At 54.8% G+C, this 17,898-nt stretch overlaps 9 protein-coding genes across 9 annotated transcripts; 4 read left to right on the top strand and 5 right to left on the bottom strand.

The window, feature by feature from the left end:
- Positions 1-154: 154 nt before the first annotated feature.
- EV422DRAFT_224743 (armadillo-type protein) lies at positions 155-5,265 on the bottom strand. Its single transcript, XM_053065502.1, has 20 exons — positions 4,965-5,265; positions 4,775-4,862; positions 4,566-4,710; positions 4,353-4,491; positions 4,173-4,286; positions 3,946-4,102; positions 3,757-3,884; positions 3,483-3,694; positions 3,164-3,420; positions 2,890-3,095; positions 2,687-2,822; positions 2,496-2,617; positions 2,333-2,428; positions 1,916-2,265; positions 1,504-1,855; positions 1,239-1,434; positions 1,047-1,159; positions 767-980; positions 562-701; positions 155-482 (listed from the first exon to the last, which is right to left on the bottom strand). Exons 1-20 carry the CDS (start codon positions 5,016-5,018, stop codon positions 222-224), a joined length of 3,480 nt encoding a protein of 1,159 aa, XP_052922403.1. The 5' UTR covers positions 5,019-5,265; the 3' UTR covers positions 155-221.
- Positions 5,266-6,316: 1,051 nt separating this feature from the next.
- Positions 6,317-7,559, top strand: EV422DRAFT_590652 (translation protein SH3-like domain-containing protein). The gene is made up of 5 exons (XM_053073525.1): positions 6,317-6,436; positions 6,741-6,850; positions 7,050-7,191; positions 7,271-7,392; positions 7,458-7,559. Exons 1-5 carry the CDS (start codon positions 6,415-6,417, stop codon positions 7,458-7,460), a joined length of 399 nt encoding a protein of 132 aa, XP_052922404.1. The 5' UTR covers positions 6,317-6,414; the 3' UTR covers positions 7,461-7,559.
- Positions 7,560-8,253: 694 nt separating this feature from the next.
- Positions 8,254-9,973, top strand: EV422DRAFT_541786 (uncharacterized protein). Its single transcript, XM_053071228.1, has 6 exons — positions 8,254-8,454; positions 8,550-8,687; positions 8,761-8,782; positions 8,865-9,033; positions 9,115-9,483; positions 9,559-9,973. The coding sequence occupies exons 1-6, from the start codon at positions 8,419-8,421 to the stop codon at positions 9,815-9,817; spliced, it is 993 nt and encodes a 330-aa protein (XP_052922405.1). The 5' UTR covers positions 8,254-8,418; the 3' UTR covers positions 9,818-9,973.
- An 81-nt stretch (positions 9,974-10,054) lies between these two features.
- EV422DRAFT_570781 (uncharacterized protein) lies at positions 10,055-11,223 on the bottom strand (the record flags this gene model as incomplete). Its single annotated transcript, XM_053072915.1, has 2 exons — positions 10,055-10,461; positions 10,587-11,223. The coding sequence occupies 2 exons, from the start codon at positions 11,221-11,223 to the stop codon at positions 10,055-10,057; spliced, it is 1,044 nt and encodes a 347-aa protein (XP_052922406.1).
- Positions 11,224-11,351: 128 nt separating this feature from the next.
- EV422DRAFT_225051 (uncharacterized protein) lies at positions 11,352-12,889 on the top strand. Its single transcript, XM_053065504.1, has 4 exons — positions 11,352-11,670; positions 11,787-11,813; positions 11,894-12,101; positions 12,169-12,889. Exons 1-4 carry the CDS (start codon positions 11,479-11,481, stop codon positions 12,564-12,566), a joined length of 825 nt encoding a protein of 274 aa, XP_052922407.1. The 5' UTR covers positions 11,352-11,478; the 3' UTR covers positions 12,567-12,889.
- Positions 12,890-12,934: 45 nt separating this feature from the next.
- Positions 12,935-14,284, bottom strand: EV422DRAFT_570783 (uncharacterized protein; the record flags this gene model as incomplete). Its single annotated transcript, XM_053072916.1, has 3 exons — positions 12,935-13,305; positions 13,378-13,765; positions 13,868-14,284. The coding sequence occupies 3 exons, from the start codon at positions 14,282-14,284 to the stop codon at positions 12,935-12,937; spliced, it is 1,176 nt and encodes a 391-aa protein (XP_052922408.1).
- Positions 14,285-15,010: 726 nt separating this feature from the next.
- EV422DRAFT_541802 (HAD-like domain-containing protein) lies at positions 15,011-16,091 on the bottom strand. The gene is made up of 3 exons (XM_053071229.1): positions 15,932-16,091; positions 15,734-15,862; positions 15,011-15,671 (listed from the first exon to the last, which is right to left on the bottom strand). Exons 1-3 carry the CDS (start codon positions 15,965-15,967, stop codon positions 15,111-15,113), a joined length of 726 nt encoding a protein of 241 aa, XP_052922409.1. The 5' UTR covers positions 15,968-16,091; the 3' UTR covers positions 15,011-15,110.
- Positions 16,092-16,232: 141 nt separating this feature from the next.
- On the top strand, positions 16,233-17,146 carry EV422DRAFT_541807 (uncharacterized protein). Its single transcript, XM_053071230.1, has 2 exons — positions 16,233-16,472; positions 16,546-17,146. The coding sequence occupies exons 1-2, from the start codon at positions 16,386-16,388 to the stop codon at positions 17,104-17,106; spliced, it is 648 nt and encodes a 215-aa protein (XP_052922410.1). The 5' UTR covers positions 16,233-16,385; the 3' UTR covers positions 17,107-17,146.
- EV422DRAFT_541809 (putative endoribonuclease L-PSP) lies at positions 17,147-17,786 on the bottom strand. The gene is made up of 2 exons (XM_053071231.1): positions 17,487-17,786; positions 17,147-17,411 (listed from the first exon to the last, which is right to left on the bottom strand). Exons 1-2 carry the CDS (start codon positions 17,727-17,729, stop codon positions 17,256-17,258), a joined length of 399 nt encoding a protein of 132 aa, XP_052922411.1. The 5' UTR covers positions 17,730-17,786; the 3' UTR covers positions 17,147-17,255.
- Between the last annotated feature and the right edge of the window lie 112 nt (positions 17,787-17,898).

Consider the following 17,898-nt stretch of genomic DNA (forward strand, 5'->3'; position numbering starts at 1 on the left):
AGGATGATATTTTATGAGACACATTCTGTTTATGTAAAACCTTTTATGTCAATGTACATGCTACATAGTGTATATGCTACGACATAAGGATGCTTTGAGAGGTGATTAGTGCACATCCTAATGTGACACTTACGAAGTAACTAGTGCAGAAAAGAAGGGGTACTACCAGAGGAACACTTCCACAACTAATCTGTACACTACATAGCGCCTCTTCCCACCCATCATTTCACCCTCAGAAATCCCCTCACGTTCACCAAAAACGCCTCCAGCCGCTTTCTATAAGCCGTTAACCACAGCCGTCCTCCCGCCGTCGCAATGCACCCTTCCAGCCGCGCAACACGGAGGATACCTCCTGCTGCTTGATCCCGGGCTGTTTCCGAAATTCCAGCGTTGAGGAGCGATAAAGCGTTGCGTAGACGTTGCGCGAGCGCTGCGGAGGTTTGTTGGGCTAGGAGGTGCTGTGTTAGTAGGTCGTAGAACGCCTGTGAAAGGAGATGTCAGCATCGGCAATTGTCACCCAGCGGCCAAAACACTTGAATTCAGAGTTACAATGGTACGTACCCCTCTGGCGACCACCAAAGCAAACAAAGCTTCGCCAGCGGCCTCCATCAGGCCAGCGTCAAACTCCAAGAACAAAAACATTTCCAAAGTTTTTTGCAGGAATTTGTTCAAGTGCGGGTGCAAGAACTCCATCGAGACTCCTGGGAAACATCCACACTCGCATCAGCCCAGCTGTCATTATGGACGCAAACTGCAAAAACCTTACCCCCATGAGCCGGCTCATCCCATACAAACAACGCCAAAGATGTAATAGCCTCAAACGCGCTCCTCGCAACCTCAATCATCGGATTATGCATCCCCGATTCGAGTGACCGGACAAGACCTGCTAACAACGGTGGTGGGAGGACCGGAAGTCGGTCGGGGAAGTAGCGGATGAGGTGGCTGATGAGGGAGATGTAGTCTCTGCACAGTTCGGGGAACTTTGGAGTGAAGACGTAGGTTACTTTCGATGGAAGAGTGCTGGGAACGAAACCGTTGCGAATTACCTTGAGCATGTCGTCTGTGATTAAAGGTATGACCACGTTGATGCCGTAGAATATCACATCGGCGACATCTGTCCCTCCTTTGGCTTTCCGCTTTTCGAGAATCTCCGCCCAGGCTGCAAAAACAAATGTCGGCGTCAGGAGTGCACTCAGAGGTGATTGGAATCCGCTAAGTTATGAGGTGAGGGTACTTACTGATTCCTTCATATTGGGAAGCCATCAGTTGCGACAAGATATCCAAAATACACGAGAGATCCTCAAACATCTCGTCCTCCTCGCCCGTGTTCACCGATCGCTTTCTTCCGACCGTATTCTTTGCGTACGTTTGCAACACGGAGAGAACGGAACTGTACAGGCGCTCGCAATCTTCTGGTGTCAGTTCCTCAAATGACTACAGAAAAGACCAAAAGCAGCTATCAATCAACGATCGTTCGTCACCAACGACAGTATCATCCTTTACCTGGCACCGAATCAGATTTGCAAAAACCTGCAAAATATACTTCTCCACCTCCGTCGTATTCCGATACAACTCCAGCAGCTGCACAAACACATCAAAGTGCTTCGCCACAGCCGTGAAAACCTGTTTCGTATTGGCCTCATCGGCAGCCAGCGCGAGCCCGCTGTACATTTCCATTGTACTTATGACCAGTTCGATGGTATCCGGGGTTTGATGGGATTGGACGAAGGTGGGATTTTGTATGATGCTGAGGAGGCGCGTGTCGATGGCGTTGCTGATGGAGTGGAAATAGCGGGCGCGGATTTCGGGGTCGGATGCGTGGGTGGCGATTATGGCGATATTCTCGATGAGGGGGCTGCAAGCGAAGTGATAAATAGTGTGCGTTGGCATTAACTTCATTCACCCCTGGTCATACCTGTGGACTGTAGCAGTAAGTTTACTCAAACTGCCCAAAAAGAACACAATGAGTTTCTGGAACCGATCCGAAAGCACAAGGGCGTTCCGGATGCCCGGCACTTTCGAGAACGTGCTCAACAGGCTAACAATCTGCATCAGCAGATCCTCTTGACCGGGCCACATGTCAAAATTCTTCTCTAGCATGTTCATGATCCCGTCCAGGACCGCGGGGCCTCCGCCGTCCCTACCAAAGGCACGCATGAGCGAATGTGTGTGCAGTTCTTCTGCGGGGAGGAAGAGGTAAGTCTGGCTCCAGCGTTCGATGAACCAGAGGAGGGTCTCGCAGAGGAGGGGGCTGCAGAGGCTGAACTGCAAAGGGGAACGGCTTTTAGTTGCGGAGGTGGGTGAGGGGATATCACAATTCATTGTGCATTACCGATGGGCTGTTGGGATTGACAGACACAACATCCAAAGCATACAGCAACGTCAACGCGAGCTTGACCACTGGATCTGCATTCTCCGCAGAAGCCATCTACCAACATTGACTTACAATCAGTGATCACGTAGCGAAAAGCTGTCATCTCAACCCGCGAACTCACCGACAAAGCCAGCAACGACCGCGGAATCTCCCGCTTTTCCCCAGTCCCGCCGTACGCCAACAAGTGCCCGGAAAACAGCGCGAGCCAGTGCAAGTGCTCCTGCAGCCACGCGAGGTCATCGGCTATGATCGCAATCATCAGCCAAAAGCTAGTCAGAACATCCTTCGGTGAATGTTGGGATCCCGACTTACCATGCTCTGCGCCCTCAAAGACCTTCCGTATCCGGCCCAGCCGATCATCAACAAGTGCCTGCAGCTTCTCCAGCGGTTTCCGAGGATCTAGTCTTCCGATGATGGCTGCTGAAACCAGCTGCTCCTCATACATGTACTATGGGATCAAGAGTGAGCCGCCACGGTCTCGCCCCCCCATCGTGCCATAAATTCGCCAATCTAACCTCGTCCTTGACCATATCATCATCCGCATCATCCTCCACAGCTTGTTTCGCCACTTCCAACCGCATCTCCACATACGCGTCAAACACATGGAAGGCGACATCGGTTAGGAATTTCATGAAGTTGGGGAAGTCAAAGTCGTTCCCGGCTTTGGCGCCTGTGCTCTGTAGTGCTGTTTGTTCTTCGGTGTAGATCTCGGCTTTCTCAACTATACATGAAGAAAGGTATGAGACTTTACGCCCGCAGATGGATCATACGAATCCCAATCGCACCCACCTAGATCCGCCCAAACATCCAGCAAATCATCTCCCTCCTCCTGCGTGCAGCTGCTCCAATCCTCATCATCGCAACCCGTGCGTCGGTAGCATTTTATCGTGAGTGTCCCCAGCTCATGCAGGAAAGGAAGGAACTCTGGAACGCCGGCGATGACGCGTAAGGGGTGGGTGAAGATGATCCGTTTGCAGACGGATGTGATGCAGATGAGTTCGCTGGCTAGACCCATTTCGACTTCTGAATCGAAGCGGGGCAAGAAGCTGGAGTGTTATCGATTAGCACAACCCTTCGGCAAGCAGAGAAAGACGGTCGGAAAACGTACTCGGTGAGCACTGTCAAGAACCGTTTCAGGAAGTGGCCGATATAAGCCCGTAGCGCGTTGGTGTCTTCCAGCACCCGTCCTGCCTGGTCCTTTATGACGTGTCCATTCGGATCCGCTACGTGAAACACGGGTCCATGGACGGCGGCCAGGTCCGTTAGACAATGCCGCGCCGAGTCTCCTAACCGCCCCTCATCTCTGAATGTGCTGTTCAACTGTGACCTGACGTGAGCGAGACTGCTTCACTCGGACCGACACCCTATATCTAACACTTCACCTGGAAGAACAGATCGATCACGTCCGGTCTGACGATGAACTCCTTCCAAGATGCTGGAAAATATCCAGGCTGAGACGTCCGTCGTTCCTCCTGATTCGTCCTAAAGGATCCGGATAACGCATTCTCCTCTAAAGTCGCAAGCTATATGAGTCTGCGTTTGTTTGCGCTCAATAAAGGTGTTCTGCGTACCAGGTGTCAGGAACTCCCAATCCACAGCCTTTTGAGCCACCGACATGGCAGTAATCAGCAGTTCCGAGCTCAAAGCGTCCTGAAGATACTCTTTGGTGTTCATGAAGTGCTGCAGGACATGGTAGACGACTTGGAAGATGTGTCGTAGCTCCCCTTCCTACATGAGACATCACTTCAGCCCTCATATTCAAGCCATCAACGCAGCTTGATTGGTGTTGCCATCTCACCTCGAAGAGCTGACGACTCTTCACATGGAAGTCGTACGGAAGCCCTACAGCGCTCGCCCTCGTCGACGAAAACTCGTCCAGCAACGCCGCAAAGAGACATAGCGCAATCTGACTCTGCACCCAAACCTCGTCAGCCCCACCTCCATTCGCCCTTGAGCCTTCCGTTCGCATCTGGCTAACCTGCTTCTTATCCCCATTCAACAAATCCGTCACCCGCGACAAAAACGCCTGTTTCTCCTCCGCCGACTCTTCCAGCGACCCCCGTTTCACGATCACAGCGATCGGGTACAACACAGAGTTCCGCACATACGTCGGTAAGCTACATGTGCCATTTAGCGGTCAACCTCCATCAGCCCCCAGTGCAATTTCAGAACTCGCATAATCCCACTCAACTGGTCGAATCGGGTTATCGCATAGTTCAGCAGCCATTCGCGTAGGGCGTGTATCTCCTGCCGGGGGTGGAGGGCATACTCGCGAGCTGCAGACTCTTTCAGTGACAGGAGGACGTGGAATTTGACGTCGGGCTTTTCGGTGTGCTCTGGAAGGCAGTAGGGTAAGTTGAGCCATGGCAGCGTTATGAAGTTATGGACGGGCTGGAGTACCTAGGATGTATTTGCAAACCGGCAGCAAGTTCGGCGTGCTACGAAACTGGACCATGTTCTTCTCCGCTTGTATACGGCGATCTGGAACCTTTTTGACGACACATTTCCACATGGAGAGAAGGTCAGACATGGACTCCAATGAGTGGACTTCGGCCGTATTCCTCCAATGCTCTCTAATGCTGAGACTAACCTGAAAGTCCGCACAGGTCTGCTCGAAGTGAGCGCATATCGCCTGCAGGTCCATGTCTAACGAGACTTCGAGGGCCTGGTAGCCCGCGATAGGTGGTGTAGCGCCTAGCCTATTGGAGTTGGGTGGAAAGCCGGCTTGACTATCAAACGGCGACCAAGATGGCCGTTTACGATGTGTGACGATGGAGTGTTTCCCACCCCGTCGAAAGAATGTGTGGAAAGCGAGGCAGGTTCTCTGTCCGCGCCTTGTGGAAGGGGGACATCGCGGAGCATCGGAGGCTTTGCGTGCTTTTCCGCTTCGCAGATCTATGCGACAACCTCACCGGCTGTTACATGATGCGCATGATCGAGTCCACGGACACCACCCTGGGGCATATATTGACTTTCTCAGGGACAGCCTGGGTACGCATTCTGCTGTAAAAGTCAGTCTACGTATTCCTCGTTATATTTAGAAGCAAGTGCGGTATCGTTTCGAAATCTACATCCTTATTCCCCACCCTGTTAGACCCACTGCGCCTTTCCCCCGGCCCGCGGCCCCTCGTCCAGATATATGATTACTCCTTCCCAAGTCGTATGCGGCTTCTCATGCGTCGCCACGTCGTTCTTCTCGCCAGATTTGCAGCCATCGTCCACTTTCCGGAGAGAAAAGCCGCTGCCTTGTCCACCGTTTGCATACGCTGTCCTACCGACCTATCGACACTCCGATTGGGCAGCAAAGGAATGCGGCACGACATTTGGGATCTCCCTGAGGCGGCCCATTTTATGGACTCAGTCCTGCACGACAGCCCTCGCAGTACAGTTGATGCATTGGCGGAAAGCCCCAACTCCTACTTCAGCTAACTTTTTGCGCTGTGACTTGTAATCGCCAGTCCTTCCATCAACGACGTACGCACGTTCTCGGATATGGCGAGTGTTCTATGAATAGGGGGCGAGAATTGGCGAGAGGAAAAATACTTGCGCTCACCATAAGTAGAGTCGCCCAGCAAACTGGAAACGTATGGATAGTATCAAGCCGCTCACACTGCAGGTGTTGACGATTGGTGGGCTTGCAGTCTTGAATGGCAAGCTCATCAAACGCAATCACGCAGCGCCTTGCGCGACAGCAGCTGTGACGCCGGCGGCCCTCCCTCAAAGCAGCGGCAAGGCAGCCCCCAATGCAGTCAGCCTCAAGCAAGTCCCAGTTGTGGTTGAGGTTTTGAGACGAAAACGGCGACGGCGACAGCAACAACGGCAACACGGCAATCCGTGCGAAAGGGTGGGAGTCGCGAACAGCAAAGGAAAAGCTTAAAATCAAATAAGAAGCCCTTGGAGTCCCCCACGTGACAGCGCTTTCCAGTCGCTCCTAGTGTGAATTTGGTCGTCGCTCGAATTGACGGGCTCTCGCTCTTGGATTCACCCACGACAGTCCATTTGCCCCATCTTTTACGGAGCGGACTCATCCAGTATTCACAATGGCCAAGGTCTCGACAAACGGTGCGTAGAGGTGGGGAAAGAGGCGAGCGCTCAAATGGGTCGGAGGGATGGATGGATGGATGGATGCACGAGGGGTGAGGTCGGATGGATAGGTGGTGGAATGCAGGAATGGGCATTGCATGTGAAAGCACATAAATGGTCGTCGAACGCGGAACTGGACAGCTGCGGAGGTAGATAGGTGGAGGAGACTCTCAAGGGTGAGAACGCGGGACCGGACGGCAGATACCGCAGAGGGAACGGCTCTTTGCGGAATTGAGCATTCGCAGGACATGGGTACTTATATTCCTGTATGTTCTTCCTCCAGTTTCTTCCAGCCGCCGCAAGAGCCGCAAGGCGCACTTCTCTGCGCCTTCGGACCTCAGGCGCAAGATCATGTCGGCTCCCCTCGACAAGGAGTTGCGTGAGAAGCACAACGTACGTTAAACATCCAACAAGGTTTCCCCTTTTTGCAAAACCACGATCCTTGATGGAAAGCCCCCCTGTCCTCGTTGCAACCCTCCATGCCTCTATGCATGAAGGGGGTTGCAGCGTCCGACCAGGGTGAGGGTTGGGCATATATTGGAAAAAACCAAAAACGAGACATTGGGCCAACCATGTTCCCATTTTTTTCCAGTGCCGCTCCATCCCCATCCGCAAGGACGACGAGGTCAAGATTGTCCGCGGTACCTTTGCTGGCCGTGAGGGCAAGGTCACCACTGTCTACCGTAAGAAGTGGTGCATCCACATCGAGAAGGTGACCCGTGACAAGATGAACGGTACGTTGGTTTATTCTGAGTTTGCGGATCGTCAATCAATTTCGTAAACTAACCTCTGCATTTTTTTCTCCTTCAACAGGTGTCTCCATTCAGATCCCCATCCACCCCTCCAAGGTCGTGATCACCAAGATCAAGCTCGACAAGGACCGTAAGGAACTTTTGGAGCGTAAGGCTGCTGGCCGCAAGGTCGTCAAGGCCGAGGTTCGTACTTTTGTCTCATTTAACGATATTCCGCCCTCATACTGACTCCTTGTCCGTCCTTCCAGTAAACTTGTAAATGATGCCAGTCAACATATATAGGTTTTCCGCTACTGTGTGGGTTCTTGCATATCTACGATCAATACGGATTGACAATGCTCCTCACGAATTTCGAATGGACCCTCACTTGTTTCGCTGTGACATTTGCTGTGGTTGGAGCTGGAATCAGCTGCGACGACGCCTTGGGGGATGCATGCGGAGGACACAATGCGCGGTTTGCGGGGCGGGGACTGGTGCCCGGAGGCTAGGCACGGCAGCTATCGAAATTAGGTGCATGCGGAGTCGTTCGACGATCGTGGATGAGTGATGCGAAACGTCGGAAGGTTTTGGGGCGTTCTCGTTGGAGACTGGAGCTGTTCGGGATACTGGGGAAGTTTTAGGCCCGCTTTACGTGAGAACAGCGGCCCGGAGAAGCCCCGAGACACCCTGCCCATGGCGAGCAGCTCGACACATTCTGATGTGGGTGGGACCCAATGTGTGACTTGCGGCGCGGTGGGTTCTGCCAGAGCGGTGTGCAGAAGCGTTGGCAGCGGTGGTGAGAGTGCGATGTCGTTGGGCTTCGTATTGGGGGTGTCAAGGGGTCAGGGGGTCTAGCGTCCAAACAGCGGTTGTTGCATCTTGCGTGTATGATATGCTGTCCATTCCTTGCCGCCCTAACCTGCCGCAACTGAAATACATTTGATTTTCAGTATGGGTGAAATTGTATGTACCAGCGGGCGGGGAAAACATCAACGCGATGACACAGCGGTAAGGTCCAAGGATAAGGATAAGCGAATCACGCGAAACAAATGCACACCCGTTTTCCCTGTTTTTTCGCACTGGGCATTCGCACCCTCCAACGTGTTCATTCTCTGACACAACCCGACTACCACTTCCACGCCTCCCGACCCCTTTTCCGTTCCGCAGGCGGACGCTAACTCGCTCTCACACCGCTCTCTTCTCTGTCACCCCGCCCGCTCCTCCACCGCCATGCCTATCCTCGGTTGTGCCATTCTGCCTCATTCGGTAGGGCCCTCCTTTTTACCACTAGCAGCTTATTCATCCTTGCAAACCTCGTCCAAACCATAACCGACCCTCCCTTTACTCCTCCCCCCCCACAGCAAATGGTCCTAGACCCAACCCTCCCCAACTGTCCCGAGGGCATCCTAGAAGTGCATGAAGGTTGCAAAGCCGTCGGGGAGGTTGTGGCGGCGTGGGAGCCGGAGCTTATTGTGTTTTTGACGCCGCATGGGATTAGTGTGAGTAGTTGGGGTGCGAGTCTGGGAGTGCGTTTGGATGAGGGGCTGATTGAGCTTTTTTTTGCTCGTCTAGGCGCCGAGGAGTCCACGGCCAGGTATGCTTCGGAGGAGGTACATGGGGAAGTGAAGGAACGACCAAGAATGGTGGACTCACCGTCGCCTCGATGTATCACGTAGGAATCTACCTAACGCCATCAGCGACGGGGAAGATTGATCAAGGGGATGAGAGTGGCAATGCGGCGGGATCCGCAAAGCCCGAGGATGCGATAGTGTATGAACTCGCGATACAGATCGACAACGACCTGGCCACGGGGTTTCTGAACCATTTGGGGTCGCAGGGCATTGCGTGAGTATCCCATCTCCCGCCCCTCTCTTTTGCGCGGAGTAAGCGGACTCGATACTGATCAGGACTTGGATTCGGCAACAGCTGCGTAAAAATAACCGGCACCGAAGCCCCCCTCGGCCCCTCCGAACTAATCCCCCTCTGGTTCCTCCGCCGCGTCGCCATGCTCCCCTTCGCCCCAAAATACCTCCTCCTCTCCCTCCCCGGCCCCGTCGGCGGCACCTCCCTGCACCGGTCACCTTCCTCACAGGACCGCGTGCCCGACATGCTCTCTTACGGCAACCACCTGTGGAAATACCTGAGTTGGGTGAACAAGAAGGTCGCCGTGGTGGCAAGCGCGGATTTGAGCCATACGCATGCGACGAGGTGTAGGGATAAGCGGTTTCTGCCGGATCCGGAGTGGGGAATGCCGGTTTCGGATGCTGCGGCGGTTTTTGATGGGATTGTTGAAAAGTACGTCTTGCATCATAACCCCTCTCCGTGAATCCTTCTCCCCGTGCTAACCCAGTGATCTCTCTCGCCACACAGATGGGTCTCAACCCTAACCGCCGACTTCCTCCTCCGCGACGCCGCGGCCCTTGTCCGCTCCGCCATCTCCTGCGGCTTCGACGCCTTCGTCGTCCTGCAAGCGCTCATTGAAAAAGAGGGCAAACACCGCTTCTCGTCGCATATCTTCGCCCGCCATCGGCCCACGTATGTCGGGTTGATTGCGGCGGTCATGCAGGTGGATAAACGGGTACCGAATCCGGAGTTTACGTATCGGCCGCCAGGGGTGGTGGATGAGTGATGACGGGATGGTGACTTTTTTTGGGGACTGGGAGCTAGACACTGGTTGTCGTGCTCTCTTTTTGGACGTTTTTGGAGGACAGAATTGTTTTGCCCGCTGCATCCTATTTATCATACGTAATGCTTTCACATATATACACATCATCATGCATTTTAGCATCCCACTTTCGCATACGCATTGAGGCGAAGGCAGAGTGACTGCAGTGCCAAGATAGGAAAACGCCGGCGGGGTACGTGCTTAGGCCCAAGGGTTGTAAATAGCAATAGGGGCGGCCGGAGCGCGATCTCGCCGATTTCTTCCCCACCGGGAGCGGTCCACGGGGTCTGCTACGTCCCCATCGGGCGCATCACCACCCAGTCCAAAGAACGCCTCCAGTCTCGCTCCCTTCGACGCTCCCTGCACCAATCCATACCGCTGGACATGGCTCCGTCTCGTGAACTGCGCATACCACCCCTGTCGAAGCCGGACTGCGTATTCTAGCGCGTGATGTTGTCCCATATCGCCCTGGGGAACGTCGGGTAAAGGTGGAGGCGACGACCAGGAGTGACCGTGGTCCTCTTCATGCATCAATGTGATGTGCACGGGGGCACGGCCAGGCTCTGTGAAATCGTATTTGTCGTCCCAGGATTGGAAGAAGACTCGGTCTGGAAACGAAAGAGAGAGAGAGAGAGAGTCAGGAACGTCCCACCCCGCCAGACCCGTAGTCCCCCCAAAAGAGAAAAAGAAAAATCTTTGGTAAAAAACAGGAACGGAATTGAGCAATAGTTACATCGCTTATCGACCCAAAAGCAAATCTCCCCCACGCTTGCATTCCCACACAGCGGACACGTCCGCCGATGATCGGCCGTCATCGCCACCCGCCGATCGCTCGACCCGCCGTTCGCGGCGTCCAGAGTTGGCGCGTCGTCTAGCGTGCAGAGGACAGGGCCGGGGTAGATTGGCCGCGACTCGATGCTGACGGCTCCCGAAGCTCGCACGGTCAGGAGATGCAGGTCGGAGGTGTCGGCGGTGCGGTGGTGGACGAAATAGGTTGTTTTGCGGACACATAGCGGTAGCGGTAGCGACGGCGGCGGCGGGTGCTTTGTCACACTGGTAGGAATACCCCCCGCACTGTATTCTTTCTCCACCTCCTCGTCATCCAGCACGATCCCGATTTCAAACACGTCGAGTCCACCCACGGGCATCGAGAGGAAGAAGTCCACCGTCAGCGTCTCCTCCTCCTTTTCGAGCAGCAGTTTGCCGAACCCGGGACACTTCAGCGATGACCGCCACCGTTTGCTCACGCGGGTGAGACGGAGGACGTCGAAGAGAGTTAGATGTTGGGCTATCTGGGGGAAGAGTTCTTCGGGGAGCCAGTCAAGGGACGGCTTGGGTCGACGTTTTCGGGGGCGGGGTGAGGAGGTCATGGGGTCTGCTCGATCCCAATGTGGCACGGGGGAGGTAGTCACAGCGATGTCTCCTTCCAACTCTCGTCGGCGATGCTAGAAGCAGCGGGCTGGCTGTAGGAGGCTAGGAGCAGAGGGGTCTTGACAATTCAGCCGGCGGGATGCTGGCGGGGGATGTGAAAATGCTTGCGTCAAAAAGTCACCCCTCTTCCAGCGCTTTCAACTCTTCAAACCATCTGGGACTCGCCCACACTCCACACTCCACGGCCATCCACCATGCCACGGCCCCTACCAGACCTCCCCTTCTCCCTCTCGTCCTCCTGGACAGCCTACCCGCGCGCCATCGCTCTCCTCAGCGGCACCAAACCACCAGAGAAGGGTGCCCGGCTGCGCGAGCTGGACGCGTGGATGCATGCAGAGTTGGGCGCGGCGATGAGGGGCCGCGGGTCGATAACGAAGGATGAATTGGTGCGTTTGAGGTGGGTGGCGGGGAGGAAGGAGGGGGCTTCTGACCATCGCGGAATATGGGACTCATGGACGTTGGGTATCCGCTCTGATTTTGCGCATTCGTTTGTGGCTGGTAGTTGAAGGTTTTGGAGTGGAAATTACTGGTATGTTACGGAGACTATATCATTCGATGGTCTTTTGCTACATATTCACAGATGTTTACAACTTCTCTGGAGGTATCCAGAGAGGCAAAAACCGCCCCTTCCTCCCCGCCCAAGTCCGCGCCAACCCCCCGGCCCTGGTCGAACAGGCCTCCAAGGCAGCGTTTGAGAAACTATCGAGTTCAACGACCGGCAAAGAGGGTGAAAAAGCCGAACCAGATCAGCGTCACATACTCGATGCGTTGAAAGAGCTTTGTGTGCTGAAAGGTGTGGGGCCCGCGACGGCGTCTGGTACGAGTACTATTTCCCGGGATACCTAGCATGTCACCGGCCGGATGCTAACACCCCGGCCTCCAAGCGATTTTGACCGCCCACACCCCCTCCATCCCCTTCATGTCCGACGAATCCCTCACGACCTTCCTCTACCCGCCCCCCGCCAAAATCGCATACACGCACGCGGCGTACGTGGCTTTGCTCCCCGCGTTGTCGGATATGGCTGTCGATTTGAATGAAGGGGAGGGCCAGTGGACAGCGGGGAAGGTGGAGAGGGCTGTGTGGGCTGGGTGTGTGCTTAGAGATCTGGGTGGGGATGGAGATGTGGAGGGAGAGGGAGAGGGAGAGGGGCAGGGCGGGGGGAAAGGCAACAAGAAACGCGGGGCGGAAACGGAAACCGTACAGCCGAAGGACGATGAAGGGTCGGCAGGAAAGTCGGTCGCGAGCGGGAGGCCGAAACGGGCACGAACGGCCGCCAAGTAGGTCGGAGTATATAGATAGCCCCATGGGAGTGTAACAGCGAGTGTGACGAGAGCGAAGTGTATACGCAAGTGATCGACTACATATCTATATTTTTACGAAGGTGATTGCATATCAAAGAGGGACTGTGGACCTAGAGATGGTAGGGGAAGGGAGAGATCTGACCGGCCGTGGCGGCGGTTTGATGGCTCGTTACGTGGCGGGGTGGCCTTCACCGCACTGCAAATGCAAAAAGACAGAGCGGGGAGCCCAATGAGGATCACGATACGATGTAGTGGAAAGACAGAGAAAGGTGAATTACGGGAAGATAAAGGAGTGGACGGGAAGTAGCACCGGATTATCCGAAGAGGGCTCTCACTCCCCTGAAGAACTTACTCAGCAACATCCACCCTCGCCTGACTCCCAGCCTTCTTAAACAACGGCCTCGCATTCCCATTCCCACCTCCACCCTCCTCAGCCTGTTTCGGCCCCATCGCCAGCACATCCGAGCTCGGTGCTCTGACGCTCACACTCCTAACGACCCCATCCGCCTTCTCCGCGTTCGTCAACGCTCTCGCGCTTGTGTTGAAGCCTGTCCGCGAGGTGTTGGCGCCGCTCAGCTGCTCCCTGTGCGACGATGCGGCGGCGTTGACGGGCGCGGCGCCGAAGATGGCGAGCACGATGATGGCGGATTCGAACATGTTTTCGAGGAGGAGCATGAGGGAGACGTGGAGGCAGGAGACGGAGTTTATAGTGGCGGATTCTGGAGGAGTAGTCAGACGGAGTTTGTTAATTCACTTGGAGATTCATGGTGAGGGATCCGACGGAAACTTACTACGCAACGGATACAAAATCGCTAACTGACTAATCGCGATACAAATAGTCAACGCCGTCATAATATCATTCAACCGCTTCAAAGCCCTCAGCACGCTCCCCCGCTGGCCGCCCGCAGTGACAAACGTCGTTTGCGGGATGTTCCACGAGAAACTGACGCAGCCGCCGATGATGTACGTCAACACCGGAACGAACGTGAGGCCAAAGAAGAGATACGAGAACTCGGTTGGGTATACGGGCGAGTTTTTGACCTCTGTGTATGCGTTGTAGGCGAATCCGATGCCGAAGATGGCTATGCAGACGGTGGCGGTTGTGCGGAAGAGCTGTTGTCGGTGAGGGATTAGGATGACGTTGCTGGCGCGGTAGACCCCTGTTAAGCATGTTGAGAACTACCGTTTGTAGGAATGAAGATGGAGTAAGTTTTAATTCCTAAATCCATCGCATTGAAGGAGCCAACATAGATCGTGCGCCGACACAAGATCCAAACTCACCAACATGAAAATAAACCCCGTCAACCCCAAATTATCCGTCACCCTTATCGTCGCCGGATCCCTCACGCCCGTACACGCAAACGCAATAGCCGACGCAAACACCAAATTCGCCAAACTCGCAAACAACATCGTCACCCCCCTCCCATTCACCATCTTCCTCAACCGCGACGCCGAAAGCACCAGATCCAGGATAATGATCGGATACGTTATCCCGATGATGATCGCCGCCGGGCCCGATTCGTGGATCGTGAAGGCCGCCATCTCCCCGCCCCAGGTTGAGAGTGAGGTCGAACAGAACTCGAGTGCTTCGGGTAGGCCGCCGGTGGGGTTTTGGGTCATGTAGCCGACGACGCAGGATTGGAAGAGGGCCATGGAGGGTTGCGGGGGCGGGCGGCCGGGTACCTGTGTGTCGGACATGGCGAAAGAGTCTTCCTGAGGGCAAAAACCTTGATTGCGCTCTTGAGAGAAAAAACGGGTTGTCCTCCGCGAGTGCTATATGAATCGATGTTCCTGGTCGCCTGCTGTCCTTCCTCGCGACGGAATCAAGTACCCTCCAAAATGTCACCCTTCGATATTCCCCCTGTCCTTTTTTGAGCTTTCAAGTGCCGTGCTTCCCCACTTCTAGGAAACCGGTGTCTCCATCCGTTCCCCAACAACAGGAAGCATAGCGTAACGAAAGAAGCTTAAGTGTAAATGACCAAACTGTGACAAACTTCCCCAGAGGAAGATGACTAAAGATATTCTGAGGGAAGCACTCTATTGTTGGCTGAGGTTTCGGAACCGAATGGCCGTCGTCTGGGAAAAGTGGCATACGGGTTCTGCTGGATCCGGGGAATTTGGGAATGCAAGAGATGCGAGTCGTCTACCATATTGTGGACCAACCGTCTTCCTCAGCTGATGATGCCCGAGCGGTGCTGCGACGGTGAAGGGGCGACTCTCCACGCGGTGTTGCCGCCTCGAGGGGCATGCTGATTGCGTCCGTCTTGGGTCTCATCTCCCCCTGCATCTCACCCATTGTGCGGAGTTCACGACGACGCGTTGTCGGTCTTCCTCGACTCACACCGGAACGCCAGCAATACAAGCAGGAGACGGCGGATTACGCGGATTATCGATGGCGAAGTCTATCTCGGACAGATAGGTTTACAGGCTTGGATAGTCAATATTTAAGATGGAGAAATACATATCAACGAGCGTCAGGGATCAGTTCTAACTGAAATATGCAGTCTACAACGACAAGAAATCCTCAAGTTTTGATGAAAGGAGGCAATGCAAACTTCACAGGGTCAAACGCCGCCATCGTCACCATCACCTCAGTAGGCTCAACCACTTCTCCCTCCTGAGCACTCTCCACCTTTTTACCATCTTCATAGATCTTCAACATATTCGGATCCGGAATCCACACCACATGCATCCCGGCGGTCCTTGCCGCCTCGACCCCGGCCCAAGCGTCCTCAAAAACCAAACACTTCTCGGACGGCGGGTCGCCAATCTTCCGCTTAGCGGTCAGGAAAATGTCCGGAGCCGGCTTGCCGCGAGCGACATCCCCGTCGTCGCCGCACGTCACGCTGTCGAAGAGGGCGAAGAGCTCCTGGTGGCGAGCGGTTTTCAGCTCGTATTTCGCGCGCGTGGAGGAGGTGGCGACAGCGATGGGGATGTTGTGCGCTTTGAGATGCTTGATTAGGGAGGCTACGCCGGGGAGGACCTCGCATGAGGACCACATTTTGGCTTGCTTCTCTGTGAGGGTGTTGATGTACTCGTCCACCGTGAGGGGGAGGTTCAGGGCCTCTACTACGATTTGTGCTGACTGTCCATCGGATGTGAGATCAGTGGTCTGTGCCAGCATAAGACGCAACGGCAGCCTCTCACCTCAACTGCCGTCCGTCCCATCAGCTGACTCTTCAACTCCCACGTAAAGCGGGTGCCCGGCACACACTCGTCTAACACTTTCTGCGTTGCTTCCGTGTAGATTCGCTCCGTATCCAGCAGTAGCCCGTCCTATAGGTGAAATCAGAGATAGGAATACATTTCCGCTCCAAACAGCATCCTTCGTCTTTCGTAACTTGCCATATCAAAAATGCAGTGCGTGATGGTGACCGTCATTGTGACCTTCGAGTTGAGGAAAAGGTTGGCGACTGGTGTGCTAACTTGGCGCGCGTAGCTGTGAATTCCGGATCTTGTACAGTATATGCACGACAGTCGATGGTGCTCCTCCACGACGAGCTGGTCGGAAGGCTCCAGGAGGGTTAATGTCGAGACTGTTCAAGCCAGAAAAAAGATCCGAATAAAATGGCACCTGACACACGCGCGCTGTTGAAAATGGAAATTGAGATCCCCGCCCTGTTCCCAGATTTAGACATTCAGGCCGTAAACATCGCCGCTCCAGTGACCGTCTCACATTGCCGAACCAGCGGAGGGCAGCGGAGGAAAGAGAGGAAAGAGCGGAGAACGGCCTTTGTATAACCAGCCTTGCTGCAGGTGGCCCCCCGTCAATCTGGCATACTTGCGAACTTATCCAGTCATGACTTCTACAGCAACGTCCCGTTTCTCGTTGGTGGAAGGCAGGGGACGTCCACGGAGCAGTACGTGGACAGCCGGCATGGCCAAGGTGAGAATAACACCCCACCTAGGCGCAATGACCGACAAGGAGGCCATGCTAAATCCCATTTTCATTCCACCAGCGTCTCTCCACCCTTTCCCTCCCGCTCACCCGCAAATCCTCAACCCAAACCTTCGCCCTCCCCACCGGCACAACCACCCTGCACGCCAACCAACTCACCCCGATATCCCCAACTCTCATAACCCACTTCGCCCACCAAATCCCCTCCTTCGACGCCCAAGTCGCGGCAGTCGAAGCCGACATCTTCGTCCTCGAAACCAAACTCCGCTGCGCCTCAGGCATGGACGCGCCCGGGCTCCGCGGCCAGATCCAGTTTGCGCGGCAGCAGTGGGATATTGCAAAATTGATTGCTGCGACGGTGCGGGCTGTCGGAGGTGCGGACGCGGGTGGAGAGTATGTGGGAGAGGGCAAGGTGGATTGGGAGATGTTGGGCATGGATTCTGGGGGAAGGAGGAAGCCGTTGGAGTTACCGGTGGGCGTGGCGGGGTTGAATGTGGTTGTGAGGGATCGGGCGAGGGATGGGTTGGTGACTGTGAGGTGGGAGTTGGTTTTGCAGCAGGATGTAGGGGTGAGGACGACGCATTTGGTGAGGGATTGTGATACGATTTTCAATTTGGGGTAAAGGATTGTTGACGGCAGTTGAAGGCGTAACTACACGGCGTATTTGACATTCTCCAGACTTGTACATATAAATACATCGCTTTAAGCCATGCTTCTACGCCTCCTATCTACGTCCGCACGCCATACGCCATACGCCATACGCCGCACCATTCACTCCCGACATCTAGCAGTAACAATAATCTCAATCCTCGCCCCCATCCCCAGTTTCGCAATCTGCATAACCGCCCTGGCCGGTTTATGCTCGCCAAACACTTCCGTCCAAACTTCATTGAAGCCTTCGAAATCTGCCAAATCCGTAAGGTACACCTACAAAAAAAACACATGTACAGTACATCAATCTGGGGACATACGGAAAACAGCAGTCCCTCCCTAGATTCTTACCTCACACCGCACAACCCCAGCCAACTCACACCCACACTCCTCCAAAATAGCGTTCACATTCTCAAACGTAACTCTCGTCTCCTCCCTAACGCCCCCGGGAACGATCGTGTCGCTGTTGGGCGGAAGTCCGACTTGGCCGGTGAGGAAGGCGAAGCCGCCGCTGACGATCGCGTGTGAGTAGGGGAGGGATGTGCCGAGGCGGGGTTTGGAGGCACGGGGGGAGTTGACGGCATGGAGGGACATTTTTGTTCTTTGAGGGTGGGGCGGGTGGTGGAAGGTGGAGGGTGGGGAGAGGGAGGGAGGTGGGTGGGTGGGGCATTTATATGCGAGGGGGTTGGATCTGGACGGACGACTCGGAGACAGACGCCCGGCCGTTGAACGCGTCGAAAGATGCACATTGCGGCACGTGTTT

Source organism: Fimicolochytrium jonesii, assembly GCF_025526975.1.
Source record: "Fimicolochytrium jonesii strain JEL569 chromosome Unknown EV422scaffold_28, whole genome shotgun sequence".
Classification (NCBI taxonomy): Eukaryota; Fungi; Chytridiomycota; class Chytridiomycetes; order Spizellomycetales; family Powellomycetaceae; genus Fimicolochytrium; species Fimicolochytrium jonesii.

Coding starts and splice junctions, on each gene's coding strand:
- EV422DRAFT_224743 (XM_053065502.1), bottom strand. CDS start 5,018: ATGGACCTGCAGGCGATATGCGCTCACTTCGAGCAGACCTGTGCGGAC. Junction 4,103..4,172: donor AGAGTCGTCAGCTCTTCGAG/GTGAGATGGCAA, acceptor TGTCTCATGTAG/GAAGGGGAGCTACGACACAT. Junction 2,429..2,495: donor GGTCGTTGCTGGCTTTGTCG/GTGAGTTCGCGG, acceptor CAATGTTGGTAG/ATGGCTTCTGCGGAGAATGC.
- EV422DRAFT_590652 (XM_053073525.1), top strand. CDS start 6,415: ATGGCCAAGGTCTCGACAAACG. Junction 6,851..7,049: donor AGTTGCGTGAGAAGCACAAC/GTACGTTAAACA, acceptor ATTTTTTTCCAG/TGCCGCTCCATCCCCATCCG. Junction 7,192..7,270: donor GACCCGTGACAAGATGAACG/GTACGTTGGTTT, acceptor CTCCTTCAACAG/GTGTCTCCATTCAGATCCCC.
- EV422DRAFT_541786 (XM_053071228.1), top strand. CDS start 8,419: ATGCCTATCCTCGGTTGTGCCATTCTGCCTCATTCG. Junction 8,688..8,760: donor TGACGCCGCATGGGATTAGT/GTGAGTAGTTGG, acceptor TTGCTCGTCTAG/GCGCCGAGGAGTCCACGGCC. Junction 9,034..9,114: donor TTGGGGTCGCAGGGCATTGC/GTGAGTATCCCA, acceptor ATTCGGCAACAG/CTGCGTAAAAATAACCGGCA.
- EV422DRAFT_225051 (XM_053065504.1), top strand. CDS start 11,479: ATGCCACGGCCCCTACCAGACCTCCCCTTCTCCCTCTCGTCCTCCTGG. Junction 11,671..11,786: donor CGATAACGAAGGATGAATTG/GTGCGTTTGAGG, acceptor TGTGGCTGGTAG/TTGAAGGTTTTGGAGTGGAA. Junction 12,102..12,168: donor GGGGCCCGCGACGGCGTCTG/GTACGAGTACTA, acceptor CCGGCCTCCAAG/CGATTTTGACCGCCCACACC.
- EV422DRAFT_541802 (XM_053071229.1), bottom strand. CDS start 15,967: ATGACGGTCACCATCACGCACTGCATTTTTGATATG. Junction 15,863..15,931: donor CGCACTGCATTTTTGATATG/GCAAGTTACGAA, acceptor TTTCACCTATAG/GACGGGCTACTGCTGGATAC. Junction 15,672..15,733: donor TGGGACGGACGGCAGTTGAG/GTGAGAGGCTGC, acceptor TCCGATGGACAG/TCAGCACAAATCGTAGTAGA.
- EV422DRAFT_541807 (XM_053071230.1), top strand. CDS start 16,386: ATGACTTCTACAGCAACGTCCCGTTTCTCGTTGGTGGAAGGCAGGGGA. Junction 16,473..16,545: donor GGACAGCCGGCATGGCCAAG/GTGAGAATAACA, acceptor TCATTCCACCAG/CGTCTCTCCACCCTTTCCCT.
- EV422DRAFT_541809 (XM_053071231.1), bottom strand. CDS start 17,729: ATGTCCCTCCATGCCGTCAACTCCCCCCGTGCCTCCAAACCCCGCCTC. Junction 17,412..17,486: donor CTGGGGTTGTGCGGTGTGAG/GTAAGAATCTAG, acceptor TTTTTTTTGTAG/GTGTACCTTACGGATTTGGC.